This window comes from Rhodamnia argentea, chromosome 8, assembly GCF_020921035.1.
Source record: "Rhodamnia argentea isolate NSW1041297 chromosome 8, ASM2092103v1, whole genome shotgun sequence".
Lineage (NCBI taxonomy): Eukaryota > Viridiplantae > Streptophyta > Magnoliopsida > Myrtales > Myrtaceae > Rhodamnia > Rhodamnia argentea.
In genome coordinates, this window is record NC_063157.1 from 29,673,381 (window position 1) to 29,688,872 (window position 15,492).

Genomic DNA, 15,492 nt, shown 5'->3' on the forward strand with positions numbered 1-15,492 from the left:
CTGATGAAGTGGAGAGTTTGCTTCGCCCTGACTCTCTGTTCGCTCGTCGCAAGTGGGGACTACAAGTGAGGCCACCAACTTCAAATCTCAGACGGATCCAAAACCCGAGCAGCAATGGATCACGGCTAAAGATCCACGACCCGAAATGCGGACGGACCCGGGGGTGGCGGATCGGATTTGCTCAGCCCGGTCCATTCAAAGTATTTTCCAACCTGATGAAAGTGGACGACGCAGATGCGAGCTCATCTTCCGGTGGACCCCACCCCCCAAAACCCGGCATCTATCACATAATTGCCTCCACCAATTCACCTCTCACCAGCCAGCAGAACGCTCTCCTCTCTCTCTCTCTCTCTCTCTCTCTCTCAAATAGGACAAAGGAGAGAGCTTACGAGCGGACGGAGCGAAGCGAAGCTTCAGTTTCAGTCCGCACGCACTGTCCAGTGATCACAGAGCAAGCTCGAGAAGAAAGGGGAGAGAGAGAGAGAGAGAGAGAGAGACATGGACGACTACACGAGAGAGATGATGGACCTCAAAACCCTAGTCACTCGCACTCTTGAGAAGAAAGGTGTCCTGGCGAAGATCCGGGTAAGTTTCCCCGTGCTCGCTTCTCTATTCTCCCTTTCGGTCGACGGAAAAAAGTTTGAAGATTTGGGCGTGCCAATTGGAAATGCGGGGAATTCGAGCTTGTTCTCGGCTCGGGGGATGCGTGGGCGATGTCGCTTTGGATCTGGTGTTATGGCAATCGAACAGCTTTACCTAGCCCCCGGAAAAAATTGAACAGATTTTCTTTTTTGGCTTAACCAAGTTCGTGCATTTTCATCGGAGAAGTACCGATTCAATTGCTTCGCTATGATCTCATTCTATTTGGATGTGGCTCCTTTTTTGTTGCAATTCTTTCTCGCGCTTCCTCCACGAAGAGAGAGACTGGTTGTGTTGTAGCACCGGAAATTGTCCCGTACATGCAAATTCTGGCAAAGTCGCATAAGACATCGGAAACTGGATGGCAGTTGACTAAAGGCCTTTTTTCCCCCCTCCTTTAATTGGCCCCGGAGAATTTAATTTGTTACTCAGCTACTTCGTTACAGTTTTTGGGTTCGTTGTAAGCAGCTGGCTTCTTGTCTTGCTTATTACAATTAATTAGTTGCCCCATCGCAAAATCTGCTGCCCCTGCTTTGGGACGGGCGAAAAGGAGAGAATCACGCTAAAGTAAATTTGCTGTAGAGGTGGCTGTTAAAGTTTGAAAATTTTGACGATTGCGATAACATGTCAAATGCATTTCTTGGACTGTTGAACAAGTTGCTTTTTAACACAACTTTTAGGTGAAATGTTTATGAATGAATTGTGGGCTTTCTTATAGTAATTCAGGAATTCAAGTAACTCAGCAGAACGTGGAAACATTGGCTGTCTATGAGTGTGGATCTTCTTTCCAGCTTGTGGATCTTCATCTTCTTCCATGCCATTTGCAGTCTATATGTCTTCCTCTGTGCTACTGTTATTCCTTCCACTATTCTATTTTGCTTGCTAAGTTGAAGACAGGGTTGGCGTGATTTAGGCTATTGAATGTGCTTTAGGTGTTCCCTTGACTATTTATTTTGACAGGCTGAACTGAGGGCAAGTGTATTTGAGGCAATTGAAGAGGAGGATCATGTTGTGGAGACAGAAGGTTTACCTCCTGCTTTGTTAGGTAGCTGCAATGAACGGGCAAAACAACTTCATGCTTCTCCTTCAGGTTATTTTCGGGTCCTTTGGTATGGACGATAGAGATAAACTTCCATTTTCTGCTAATCGCTCGGCTGTTGGCTGATGGATGGTGATGTAGACTCTTCGGATATCTTCTTTTGGCCTTTAAGGTTTGTACAATGTAAGTGGCACGTGCTTGTTAATGTGGTGATCTTATTCAACTGTTCATGGTTTTTTTATGCAGGGAGGCTGTTAACAGCATTAATTTCTGAATACTTGGACTGGGCGCAACTGAACCACACGTTAAAAGTTTATCTGCCCGAGTGTAATTTGGTAATCAAGTAATTTCAATGCAGTTTTCTCCTGACCTTATTGCAAGAACCATTAAATGTTCTGTTCATCTAGAAGACTGCTGAGTTCAATTGAGATTTTTCAAATGAACCTTGCAGCAAAAGGATTTTTGGAAAGCTGAACTGAAGGAATTTAGCAGCAAGAATGGATATGATATTAACCGAAATGGAGATAGTGGTCCTTTGCTGTTGGATGTGCTTGAAGGATTTTTAAAATACGAGGTTTGGTATCTGATCTTTTCCTGATTTTATTCTTTTTGCTCACAGCTTTTAACTTGTGAACAAGCTATACATAGAACATTTTACCATGTACTGTGTGATGTGCTTTAGATTGTTTAAAGAACAGAAGTTTTGTGGGATTCTGTTTGTCATTTCTTATGAAACTTGACTCATAATTTGACAGACTTTAACCAAACCAAGGGGTGCGGGAAGGAGAATGACTGCTACAGACGGCGATTCCATACCATTAGAGTCTCGGGATGTTCGTAGGCCTTCGTCATCTGTTGCTGGGGGCTTACCCCCATTGGGAAGGTGCTGATAAAGCCACAATCTTTGTCCCATTTGTTGGCTATCTATATTTATCTATTCCTTAGTGCTAATATGACTTCCTGGCTTTTCATTTTAGGTCTGCTCCAGCTGCCCAGGCATCTGGTGAGTAATGAAACTTGTTATCCATTTACATCTAGTTTGTGGTTTGATTTTGATTTGCTTACTGTTGTTTGACTTATAGGTAGGAGAGCTGGCTCCTCAACATCTAATTATAGAAAAGATGAGTATAATTGGAGATATGATAATGACGAGCTCCCTGATGATATCGTCCGAGCATCAGCTGCTTTAGAAAATCTTCAGTTGGACAGGAAAGCTAGGAATCTCACTTCTTCTTGGCGGTATGTTCTCAAAAACTGAGATTTTCCTTTGTAAAAATTACCGATATGATTGTTACCTTTTAGGTTCACCGTGGATATTAACTTCAGGTTTCATTGAAATAGATTGTAAGACCATTTTCTGACTTAGGTAGGTTCTCATACAATTGTCTGACATGCCCCATGTTGCGTCGTGAACGTGGGCAGAAAGAGCAGAGAAGAAAACCACTCACCTCATTGTATCATGTGTGTGATCTGAGCAAGGATGTTTCTGTCTCTTTTCCTTGCTTTCAATCTAGGAATAAGTAGTTCACAAAATCTGAGCCCTTTTTATGCTTTGTGTGAAATTTAGCAGCCCTACTTTCATACTACACATGGGCACACGCTCTTTGGAACGACGGTCTTGATGGAGAAGTTTGTAGATTGTTCATGCTTGCGAGGGGGTGAGAGGATGTTTAGTTGGATGTCCAGTAGGTCTATTTTGTAAATTTGATGTTTTTGCTTACCATACTAGAAAATATGCCGAGAGACAGAGGGGGAGCCAGGGTTGAGTGGAGACAAATGCCATGTAGAGGTGAAATTTGATATTGAGAGTTCCATTGCGTGATGGTGGCAGGGTTCAGCTCTGAACTCCTGGAAGGGTTTGGATTGTTTGATAGTGGAAGGAACGTGAGTTTTTTAGCCGAGCAATTAATATCAGTGTACTATCACATATTTCATTGGAAAATCTATGCACCATTGGACGCTCATGATTTTGATTTTCTTTTACATCCTCAATGATGTTACTTTTATTTGTGGCACACTTGTCTGGCATCATTTGGATTCACTCGGCAATATGTGAGTGGGCAATCTTCTATTGGGTGATTGGGTCTCCTTTCATGATTAAAACCAATTTAAAGTGGAAAGACTTTTAAGTTAAACTGAAAGGTACTCGTAAGGACAAGAATGGACGAGTTTCACTTTGAGAGGGACATTTCAATGGAGTTTCACTTTCGGCTTGCTAGAAAGTACCAGCAATGTTTTGTTTTATCAGTTTGTTCAGTCTGAAAAGATTTTGACTGAGATGTTTGCTTGTTCGTTGGAAACTTTAGCTCTAACAATGGGTTGGGATAGGAGAGGCTAGTCTGCTGGGCATCCTTAAGCCATTTCACATGTTATAATGGCGTAGTTTTGCATGAAAGTTGAAATTTATGAACCTAGTTATTTTCACTACCAGCAAATTTAGTAGTTAGTGGAGACTATAACTTGTATACTGTAAATCCTAAACGGTAAATATTTGAACTATAAATAGGCCTATAGTGCGGTTTGTGAAATGCATTCCATTTGTCTAAGTTTGGACATCTTTCTTTTTAATGCAAAAGGCATGTAAATTCACATGTGACCATCAGGAGTCTTCAACCAACCATAATTTTGTCACCTTATTTCTGTTGTGACTTTAAAAACTTCAATTTCTAACTATGTAGGTTGGTTTTCTCCAATAGGGTATATTACCCTATTGGAAATCCTCTAGCAAGCAAAATTGGAATTTCCACAAATATATTGAGTTATACCTAAAAAAGTATCAGGATTTATCTTTCCTTTGCTGATGAAAAGAATTATGTTGGATGTTTGCATAACTATAATGAGGTGTTTTGTTATTAATAGTTCTTGGTAGTTTACTAGTTTTTGTGTTTCTCATTGAAAAATTGCGCCGAGCCTGGGACTATTACAAAACCTCTTTGTGCTGATTTTAAATTTCGTTGCAGGCATGCTGGGGATGGGATCTCTGAAGATGACGGGAGGGTGGACCATATGTAGATGGTTGACTTAGTATTTACTCGCTCTGTTGTGTATTTTGGATTGCATTTATCCTCGAGTGTTGTCTAAAATTAGGCCGATTTTATGTTGTGGTCATGTAAGTTTAGCAATTTAGTCTCTCACGTTATCCTTTTGAGTTGGATTCTCTTGAATCCTTTACTCTCAGATCTAATTCTATTTGTCATGGATATCTTGTTTTTCTTTTTAAAATTGTGGGGACAACCTATCCAACATGCGAAATGCTACTAAGACCTTGCAAAAGCCAGTACCATGATATTTTCGAGGCAGAAACGCAAGTTCGGCCGAGACCCATCTGCTGAATAGTTTTGGGATGGATTTGCTTAGGCCAAGTGAAGGCCTTCAAGATTGGTCCAAAGCATGCTTTATGTGAGAGAATTTGCCTATGTACTTGCTACACGAGGGATATTGGACTGTTATAGTTGAAATAGTGATGGTTTCAATTGAGTTTCTGCCCCATGTATCTATTGGTTTTTCTCGTTTGATAAGCGGTCACAAGGGTTCCAAAAATAACCTTCACTATCGTTTGAGACTGGTGATTCTTCCAAAAATTTGAGATGAACTTGCTCTTTACGTGCAGGTATATTCTGATAGAATCCAGAAAAGTTATCCTGCTCAACCAAGCAAAATTTGACCGGTCTTGAATGATAATCATTTTGGTTCTCTGATTTTATTTTTCGGAACACAAAAAGATGAGAACTCTGTTTGATAATGTAAATAATTCTGATTTTGATTCTGTTTTCAGAATTAGTTTTAGAGAATCGGAATCAGTTTTAAAGCAAAAATAAGAAAAAAAAAGTTGGTTATGAAAAAAAGAATCATTTTTTAGAATCACAAAACAGAATGAAGTCACTTTTTCCTCAACCTAAAACAGAACAATGAGGTTTTATCTAAAAAAAAAAAAAAAAAAATAAAATAAAAAAATAATTCCAAAAAAATTGAAAAATTTCTAATAAATCACAAAAATTTTAGAAAATCCATAAAAATAGAAAAGGCTTAGATTGGGCTAGTTTGACCACATTTTCATAAATTTGGGCACAAATTTTTTAGATTTCATAGGTTTTGTTCTTTTTAGAAAAATCATAAGCACCTTTAAAATTAAACTCGAACCACATTTTTCTAAGCTCTTAGGGCTTCGTTAGGGTTTCATGATGCCATTCATCAATGTCATGATTCCTTGATTGTGCACTTGGTTTCATTGATTGTGATTTGCGTAGGTTTATGTACTTTAGACTTAGTCTAATTTTAGAAAATTCTGGAAAAAGATAAAATAACCGGCGTGAACGCTTAGCAAACTCTCGTTCTTAAGTTTTGGATGAATTAAGACTAAGATTTGATTTCCTTGAACAAAAAACTCACACCAATGAGGGATAGTGTAATGCATTTTCCTTGCAGAAACGAGAGTGTCGCTCATATTGGTTATTAATTCACTCAAAAGAGTTGGATAAAACCTCACAATAAATGGCGAAAATAACTTTTGATGATTCTTGATATGTATTTTTACATTTCAATATGCAATATATTATATAAGGGAATCAATATGAATTAATCTTCGATTAATTCGAAATGTAGGATGAAATTTCACAAAGTAACTACCTTTGTTGGCCAAAGCCTAAGTGAAAAAAGAAAAGAAAAGAAAATAACAAAAAATGTATTTTACTACAAAAATTATCAAAACATGTCCACATCAGCGCGGGCCATACCACGTAAGGCGACCGGTGTCTACGTCAGCGATTTTCGATCAAAATTAGCCCGGTAGAAAGAATTGGTACCAATGCAAAATGTTTATAACTAAATTGGTCCAAATGAGATATTTAGGACTGAATTGGTACTAATGCCATAGGTTTGGGACTTTTTTGGTACTTTTGCCCCCATTTAATTCCTAGCGGTGGATTGGCTGTCATCATCAGAATTGGTTTGTTTTGCATGCCACAGAGTCTTTCTTGAAGTGGGGATTCTCTTTGTTATAATTCCTATCCTTTATTTTTTTTTTCGCTTACGTTCTCAAGGTCTGATGTACTGAACATTGGCTTTTTCGTCTTCTTTTTCAATGAGCAGATAGCTTCAGGTGAGGAATTAACCTACGACTATCGTTATGAAGTTATTCCTGGAGAGGGTGCCCCTTGCCACTGTGAGGCATCCAACTGCCGCGGTCGTCTATATTGATGTCGTGTCCTCGCCATGTCACTGGCATAACGAAGTTTTGTCTCGGAAAGAAGATAACTAAGAGTCGGATCCGCAGAGTCTGCAATTTTCTGATAGGGCAATTTTCCGCAGAGTCAATATGGACGACGGACTAGAAATGGCTGGAATGGGAGGAGCGAGTTGTGACTGCCAAGGAAAATGGGCGACGGCTTGTTGGTAAAATTATAAACGTGATGAATGGACTTTGTTAAAATGTACTCAGTAAGTAGGCTATAGCCTCGCCTTCCCCCCTCGTTCAAAACACTTACAATTTGACCCATCAAAGCCCATCTAAGGGGGGAAAAGGGAGAGGGAAGACCTAATCTCGGGTTCGTTATATACGGCGATCGGCTAAACGAAATAGGTAATTCCGAATCTGATTTCGGTATATTCCAAGTAGTTACATACCGGCATCGGCCGAGGGACATGCCTTGCTTAATCGGGTCCCTTTCAAATGCTGGGGGAAGTGGATCGAATCCATCTTTCGATGAAGAATGTTGGGACACTTGAGGGTAGCTTGTTTGTCACTTTTGGTCCTGAAGTCTTTGAATGATGCAAAGCATATTCCACCAAACAAAACGAATATATGCCTGGTTTATTCCTCTTCTTCCGTACGAATATGTCCTCCTCCCCCTCTTTCTTTTCTTTCTTCCCTCCTCACTTCGCCACCGATGAGTCATTTTTCACATGCAACTGAAGAAAAATATCCCAAGAAATTGCTCATACCATTCCATCGATTTCTGTTCATTATATGGTTTGTGCGGCTAATGTTGTCTCCTAAGAAATCGGCACTCCAACGAGAAAAGGGCAAAAAGGGCGCTCAAACAAATTTAAAAGTTGATGGCTTGTAACTATGCAAGTCCTCATGCCAATAATAAAGAGAAATCAATAAAGAAGAGTCACTTTGCCGCAATTTGGCCTTCCATCTGAGCTTATTTAAATTTGACATGCCGCTGCCTACTCCAAAGTTTTCCTTTTACTCAAGTGCCATTCCACAGGCTGATCTTTTTACTTCATGACATGAAAGGAATTGAGTTTTTGAGTCCTAAGGCATTGGTTCAATCAATTTGGTGCCCAAGGTACAACTTTTAGCATTTGTGAACCAGGACTCAACCGAACAAGAATCTCTATCGTCGTGCCCGAAGAGTGCACATGAGAAAAGTCGGTGATTGAATCTTAAATTTAAGAAAATGACAGTTTATATTGCTAGGCTTCCCTTAGTTCCTCACACTCTCGACCGTTTAGAACTTGCTTTTTTTAGTTTTTATTTTGATCTAAACAATTTCAAACCATTTGAATTTGTATAGTTGATCGCTCAACTTCAATTGGCAATCTAAACAAATGCAAATGATGAAATAACTTGATCATGGCGCGAATTATTCGAAACATCTTTCAAGTCTTAAGGTTATTTATATAAAAGTGGGATATTTTTGGTCAAACAAAGTTCGTACTCCTCAAAAAGCATTTGAGTTCCAATGGCGGTTATTCTTTCGGACCAACCTCGAGAGAGCTTGTTGCTTGGATTGCATTGGAATAAGATGGACTGTGCGATGAGTCAATTGAACGTCCAGCGTGAAATACAACGAAACTTTGGGGGTGGAAATGATAATTTCATTTCAACACGGGGGCCTCAATGCAAGGAGAAACAAAAGCAGGACAAAAGACGAGATTTCTCGACACTCTCTCTCTCTCTCTCTCTCCCCACCTCCCCTGCCTGTCCTAACCCAAGTGCGCTCTCTCTCTCTCTCTCTCTCTCTGTGAGTGCGAGGTAAGCGAGAAATCACCAGAGAACATGGGTTGGTGTCCCTGCTCTGGGAAATCAAAGAAAACCACAAAGAAGAAGCACAGCACTAAATCGGACTATCAGATCCAATCAACTTCAGGTACTCTTCCCCGCAACGAGGAGCTCAATTTACCTTCTAAACACTCCTCGGTGTCACTGTTTGTCACCGTCGCTTCTCGCCCAAAAGCCAAGTCCCCATTTTGATGTGCTTGATGAACACAGTGCGTGATGATCAACATCACTGTAACTTGAGTTTTGCTCCTGCAAAGTACGAAACGTGCTTTCGGTCATCGTTACGGGTTTTTTTTTTCTTTTGGGTTTTTTTTTTTTTTTGGGGGGGTGGGCGGGGTTCCGTCAGGCTTTTGTATTGATAATTGGATTGGGTTTTGTGATCGTCATGTGTGTTTCTATGTGCTTGGGCTGTTGGCGGATGTTTTTCTTCAAAATTTCATTTTTTGACGTTCAAATTATGAGCTGAGGGTTCTATGGTGGAGTATTAGTCCCTTGCAGAAGTTTGATGTCATAAATTGTACTCTGTGCGTTTCGTTTGGTTGAAGGGAAGATCTTGGTTCTGTTGATTTCTTTGGCTGCTCAATAGTTTTATTTGTTTATATTTTGCATATAGTTTGACCAGCTTTTTTATTGTTTCGAGGGGAAAATGTGGCAGTTGATTTCGTAATGGACTTCCTTTGGCTGTTCGAATATGAAGTAATGTGGGAACTATTTTTTATTGGTCTTGTGTGTGAGTTCTTATGATAAGTAGACTGAGAGGTAATTTGTCCTGTTAGGCTCTCCATATTGACTGGCAATTAAATGCAGTGTCATTGAGAAGAATCCAATTGAACATGGAAACCATTAGTGGTTTTTCATTCTCATCATGGATAGACTACTGACTCGACTATGATTGTCCTAATTTTTGTAAATCATATACGGGTTTAATCTGTCTCTCTCTTGCCATCTCTTTTTTGCTCTTGGGAAGGGCCGCTTGTCTTTTTTAAGTTACAAAGTGCAATTTATGTCACACGGAATATTATCAGTCTGTATCAGTATGTCAATAGTATCAAACATTGTACTTTGATCTTCTTATCTTGTATCAGACAAACTGAAGGTAAAGCCGGCCTTCAATGTAAGTAAGGAGGGGGATAAGGATGGAGGGTCTGATCACATTGCTGCTCACACTTTCACATTTCGTGAACTGGCTTCTGCAACGAAGAATTTCAGGTCAGACTGCCTCTTGGGAGAAGGCGGTTTTGGCAGAGTATATAAAGGGCGTTTGGAGGGTACAAATCAGGTTTGCTAAATATTCTACTCCCCTGTTAAAATGCAGGCCAAAGTGTTTCTTTTTCTTTTTCCCTTTTGATCCTCATCTCCACTTCATGAATCTAGGTCCGAAGATAAAATGAAATTTTTGTCAATAGTTACAATATGTTGGTAAGCTGATATAGCTTAAAAATGGACCTACTTATAGTGAGATATAAAGTGGAGATGGTATGTTATAGTAATGAACAGAATGTTCTTACTTAAGATCTTGGATGCTAGAATAGTGGTGTAATAAGGAAAGATTCTTCATCATGCTTTCCTTGAGTTCCATGGTGGAAGTTAGGTATTATAAGATGCACCTGTGGTTGAGATTGAGCCTTTTCTTCTGTTTGTAGGTTGTTGCTATTAAGCAACTTGATCGCAATGGGCTGCAAGGGAACAGGGAATTTCTGGTCGAAGTCTTGATGCTAAGCCTACTTCACCATCCTAATCTTGTAAATTTAATTGGTTATTGTGCTGATGGCGACCAAAGGCTATTAGTTTATGAATATATGCCATTGGGTTCTTTGGAAGATCATTTGCATGGTAAATTCTTTGGAACTCGAACTCCACTGTGTTCTATGTTAAAACTAGCATTAAGGCCTCAAAAGTCTCTCAGCTACATGATAGCATCCAACAAGCATGTGATGCCAGAGAGAGGATCAAATGATCGAGTCACGTTTGGAATTGTTTAGTGAATTTTCCTTTGAATTTCTAGTGATTTCTTTAGCCTCCAAGTTCCTTTTCCCCCATTTTCAACTAGCTTTGGACAATGATGTCATCTTTCTGTAGTTTTCTGATGCTCATACAATATCCTGGTTGTTTTATATTATAACAAATGCTTAAACTCTTTTGTGCAAGCTGCCATCGAATGGTTACACCTGCGATGATTGCGATGCAATTGACCAACTTTGTCCCGATACTTCTTTTCAGACCTACCGCCAGACAGAAAGCGACTTGACTGGAGTACAAGAATGAGAATAGCTGCAGGCGCTGCGAAGGGTTTGGAGTATTTGCATGATAAAGCCAATCCCCCAGTCATATATCGTGATTTAAAATGCTCGAATATCCTACTTGATGAAGGTTATCACCCCAAATTATCTGATTTTGGTTTGGCCAAACTGGGTCCTGTTGGGGACAAGACTCATGTATCTACCAGAGTAATGGGAACCTATGGGTACTGTGCACCTGAATATGCAATGACTGGGCAGCTTACGTTAAAATCCGATGTTTATAGCTTCGGAGTGGTCCTTCTAGAAATTATCACTGGTAGAAAAGCAATTGATAACTCAAAAGCTGCTGGGGAGCACAATTTGGTTGCATGGGTAAGACTCCTCGGCATTCTTTCTGCTTACCTATGCTTTTGGCATCTTAGTTGAGATTTCTTGCATATTCATGTAGGATGGTGCAAAGTATCCCAAATGGTTTTTGCTATGAGCTATTCATTGTTGCATTTCTTGCTGACCTTATCTGCAGCTGCAGGAAAACGCATCAGCGCAAGAGCTGTTGGCAGCTACATATTTTGTTATTTTCTGCATTTTCCTAATCTCTCCACATGGTCCGGCACAGCTGAATTGATTTGAACATAAGCCAAGATAGAAGGATGGGATAGAAATTAGCGGATCCCCACTGCATGGAAAAGAGGTCATGATGAGATTAGTGTTTCAAATTTGATTTTCTGTATTCGATATGCGAAAAAATAATAGTTATAGTCAAGACATAGGAGTTCTAGCGTAAGCTGGTGGGCTTTAGGGTAAATTTAAACCAAAACTTAAGAATATCTTAATGACATTGAGATGAACATGGAAAGACTTAGGAAGTGGCTGGTCGGCAGGTGAAGGGCAAGGCACAAGGAGCATGCAGCTGATGCAGTAAACAAATGCTCTTGGGATGAACAATCTCCATGAACAAATAAAATTAGCTTAGCTATCTTTTTCGCCTTTAGTGGGGGCATACTCTCTGGGCACTCCAATTTTTTCAGGAGCTTATTGTTAGGGTTTTTTTTTTTCTTTTATTTGGTTTTGGGGAGAGAAAATATAAACTCTGTGTGTCTGGGAGTTCTCGCTTCTTACAATTTCAGGATGAGTTGCGTTGTTAGAATTTAGAAGGTTGTTGTGCTCTCTGGGATAATGCAACTCTGGTTTTGTGCTAAAGAAAGGAACACCATAAAAATATCGCACTTGAAAGCAGCAAAGTTGCAGTTAGTAGTGAACATAATCCTTGACTACGTTGATGATAGCAAACATAATCCTTAACTATACGAAAGCAGCAAAGTTCCACTTAATAGCAAACCTAATTCGTAACTACATTAATGATAGCAAGTGGAGGCTCCTTATTATAATTCAAGGACTACATCCGCAGGAATGTGAAGTGAATTTCAAGTAGTCTTATAAGATATTAAGATAAGAATTCTGAACTGTCTTGGACTGGATATCTGTTCACATTACTGTCATGTACTAGCCTTGTTTTAGACAAGTGATGACTTCTACTACTCTAATGAATCCTTTCTACCTGTATATTATATCTCAAGGCAACCTATGTATTGTAGTGCTACTCATATTTTGACATCGCTGTGCAATTCTACTAGCCAGAGAGCGTTAATTTGCATATTTACCAATTCCAAGATTCAAGCAGGAGAAAAAAATTGTTGCATTTGTGAGATCTTTTTCTCCTTTCTTTATGAGCAAACCAGAAAGCAGAATCTAGTCACCTTCCTAATTAAACTTTTTTGCAGGCCCGTCCCTTATTTCGAGATCGGAGGAAGTTTTCACAGATGGCTGACCCGACACTGCAAGGGCAATACCCGGCGAGAGGCTTATACCAAGCTCTTGCTGTGGCCGCTATGTGTGTTCAGGAGCAGCCTAACATGAGGCCAGTCATTGCAGATGTGGTGACGGCGCTTAGTTATCTAGCTTCCCAAATGTACGACCCAGATTCGGAGTCGGCTCAGAGTTTCCGTTCAAGTTCCTCCACTCCCAGAGCAAGAAGAGATCAGTGAAAGGGAAAAAAGACATTGTTGCATTAACATCACCGTTCAGAGGGAATAGAAATCGACGCCACAATTGCTCTGTGGCTTCTTCATGTGAGAAAGTTGAACTTCCTGGCCTTGTCTGTGATTCAGAGGTCATTCTGATGGAGTTCTTTTTAAGAAATTGCAGCGCTGCACAAAAAATGGGATTTTCAGTCCAGTCTAGATGGTTGGTCAGATGGAATGCCAGTAGTTGCTTTGGCTGAAGGCTCCGGTTTTACAGAAAAATAACTTTCAAGATTTTTTTTTTCGGATTTTCCAACATTTGGTTCACGGAAAACAAACTAATCAACGACAACATTTTTCACCCTTTTAAAAAAACACCTTCAAAATCAAATGAGACCTTTGTTATCGCACAACAAAAAATATTTTTCGAAAATGCCACATTTTTCATGAAAGGAACGGAGCCTAAGTTGTTCTTGACAATAAGTTCGACTCAATAATTTTTTTCTATTTTGGCAGAACAAGAGGACTCGAGATATCCTCTCAATTTGATCAATTTGACTCACAAACCTTTCGAGGCGACGCATATTTTCTTGAAATTCCTTCTAGTTTTGACTTTGTTTGAAAATACCCACAAGCTTTGATCCCTTTGACTCGATATCCATATCAATTTGGCGCCCTTCAAAATAACGACCTACAATGAACATGTGCACATTCCACTCCTTTTCCATAGGAACATTTTAAGTCGATCACGACACATTTCTCTCATTCCACTCACGTGAGCATTGGACATGGATAATCTCTGTATTTGTGGGAGAAAAACTGTTTTTGAGAAGAATGTCGCGGACGACGGGAACCCGGCTATGCACAGTTGTTACTTGCGGGAAGCATGAGGTAAGATCAATTCGGAGATTTTATAATCCAATTCAGGTGAGGCTTATGGTGGATTTCGAAACAAAAATGACCTTGGGGGAAGGTACAAAACATGCACGCGAAGTGCACCATATTCGTCGGTTAGGTATTATTTTTAACGGGATCGAGTTCGGAGGTTATCGAGTCAAAACGATCAAAGTCGGGTAATTTTTGGAGCAAAGTCGAAGTCAGCGGAACTTCATGAAACAGAGCCACTTCGAGTGATCAAGTTCGGGGTACTTTGAAATAAAATCTTGTTTCCCACGTTTATAGAGTTCGCTTCGTGCACTTTTCCCCATGTTTTACATGTTTACGAAAGGACATATCTGCCCAATGAAAAAAATATAAAAAAAGTCTTAAATCTATTGTAATTGTGCCAATTTAAGATAATAGGCCAAACTTGCAGTGGTGAGTATAAAGTAACAACAACCTCGAGTTGTCGTATATTTTCCGAGGAGTCAAAACGAAAAATAATGACATAAGTGGTAATATCGTGAAGCTCTGCGGGTCTCTCACCTTAAATATAAAAATGGGTGCATTTATTTCGTGAAGAAATCAACATAATATAATTCGAATAAAAATGGATGAAAGAAAAATATTTAAATATAGATTATTCTTAATAATGAAAACACATGATTTACGGATAATCGTTTAGAAAAAAGATTTTGATCATTTATTTTTCCGAAAACAAATGGACCGAGGTTACGTTGGTCATTGGAGGCGTTTATTGGGGCTGGCCTGAGCTGAAATAAATGAATATGAAGATGGGTTTAGCAACAAAAATAAACATCATGATCCGGATAACATTCTGGAGTTAGGTTATTTTTGTCATTTTCATTTAAAAGCTGTCGAGATAGCTAGGCTCTATGACCATCATCATCATCATCATCATCGTCATCGTCATCATGGTTTTCTCTTGGTAATGATAATTTTACCATTAAATAATCAGAGTGCTTCCCATTAGCTTATGCTATTTTAAGCGTTACTATAGTTAAAATAAATCTCCAGGCACGCCAGCATCAGGCTAATCTCACACATGGTGCCCGCCAAGAATAGAACATAGATGACGGCCAAGACGGCGTACTTGCTCCAGCGGGTTCTCCTCGCGGCACCATCCCTCCCCGTCCCCGAAGCCTCGCGGCTCGCAGCTCCTCATGCAAATCCACGAGCCGCAGCACGCACTTCGTGAAGCCGACGGAGCAGGCCATGACTAGCAAGATGAGGACGATAGGCATCCAAGCATGCGCGGAAATGCATCTCGGACAGAGTTGCGAGCCCGAGTGCCACGAAATACAGGGCTAAGGATTAGGCAAGGCGAAACCATTCCCCATCGATCGAAGAATCTGGGTTGAAAACCTTGTATTCGAGCTCCCGTCCGCTCATCGCCATGGAGAGAGAGAAAGGAGACTGAGAAGATGGATGAAGAAGAAGAAGAAGAAGAAGAAGAAGAAGAAGGAAGAGGTGGTGAGGAGCAGGACGACGGGAGAGCGGTCAACTTAAAAATACAAAGGGCCAAGCAGCAACTAGCCGGCGACGAATGCTGTTCTTCTCTTCAATAATAAATAGCAAAAGGACAAAAAAAAAATCAATAAAAAGCAACGGAGGACAAACCCTCAGATAATTCGTATGAACAAT

At 40.0% G+C, this 15,492-nt stretch overlaps 2 protein-coding genes across 3 annotated transcripts; both read left to right on the forward strand.

Annotated features, from left to right (window-relative positions):
• Positions 1 to 284: 284 nt before the first annotated feature.
• On the forward strand, positions 285 to 4,924 carry LOC115754122 (protein TONNEAU 1a-like). 2 transcript variants are annotated; one of them, XM_030693060.2, is made up of 8 exons: positions 285 to 585; positions 1,600 to 1,729; positions 1,925 to 2,013; positions 2,130 to 2,252; positions 2,434 to 2,561; positions 2,656 to 2,681; positions 2,761 to 2,917; positions 4,639 to 4,924. In XM_030693060.2, exons 1-8 carry the CDS (start codon positions 499 to 501, stop codon positions 4,688 to 4,690), a joined length of 792 nt encoding a protein of 263 aa, XP_030548920.1. In that variant the 5' UTR covers positions 285 to 498; the 3' UTR covers positions 4,691 to 4,924. The 2 variants fall into 2 exon arrangements, with proteins under 2 accessions (XP_030548920.1, XP_030548922.1); XM_030693062.2 differs by having other exon boundaries at positions 4,648 to 4,924.
• Positions 4,925 to 8,575: 3,651 nt separating this feature from the next.
• Positions 8,576 to 13,207, forward strand: LOC115754121 (probable serine/threonine-protein kinase PBL7). Its single transcript, XM_030693059.2, has 5 exons — positions 8,576 to 8,775; positions 9,773 to 9,966; positions 10,331 to 10,520; positions 10,908 to 11,299; positions 12,709 to 13,207. Exons 1-5 carry the CDS (start codon positions 8,685 to 8,687, stop codon positions 12,970 to 12,972), a joined length of 1,131 nt encoding a protein of 376 aa, XP_030548919.1. The 5' UTR covers positions 8,576 to 8,684; the 3' UTR covers positions 12,973 to 13,207.
• The last annotated feature ends 2,285 nt before the right edge of the window (positions 13,208 to 15,492 follow it).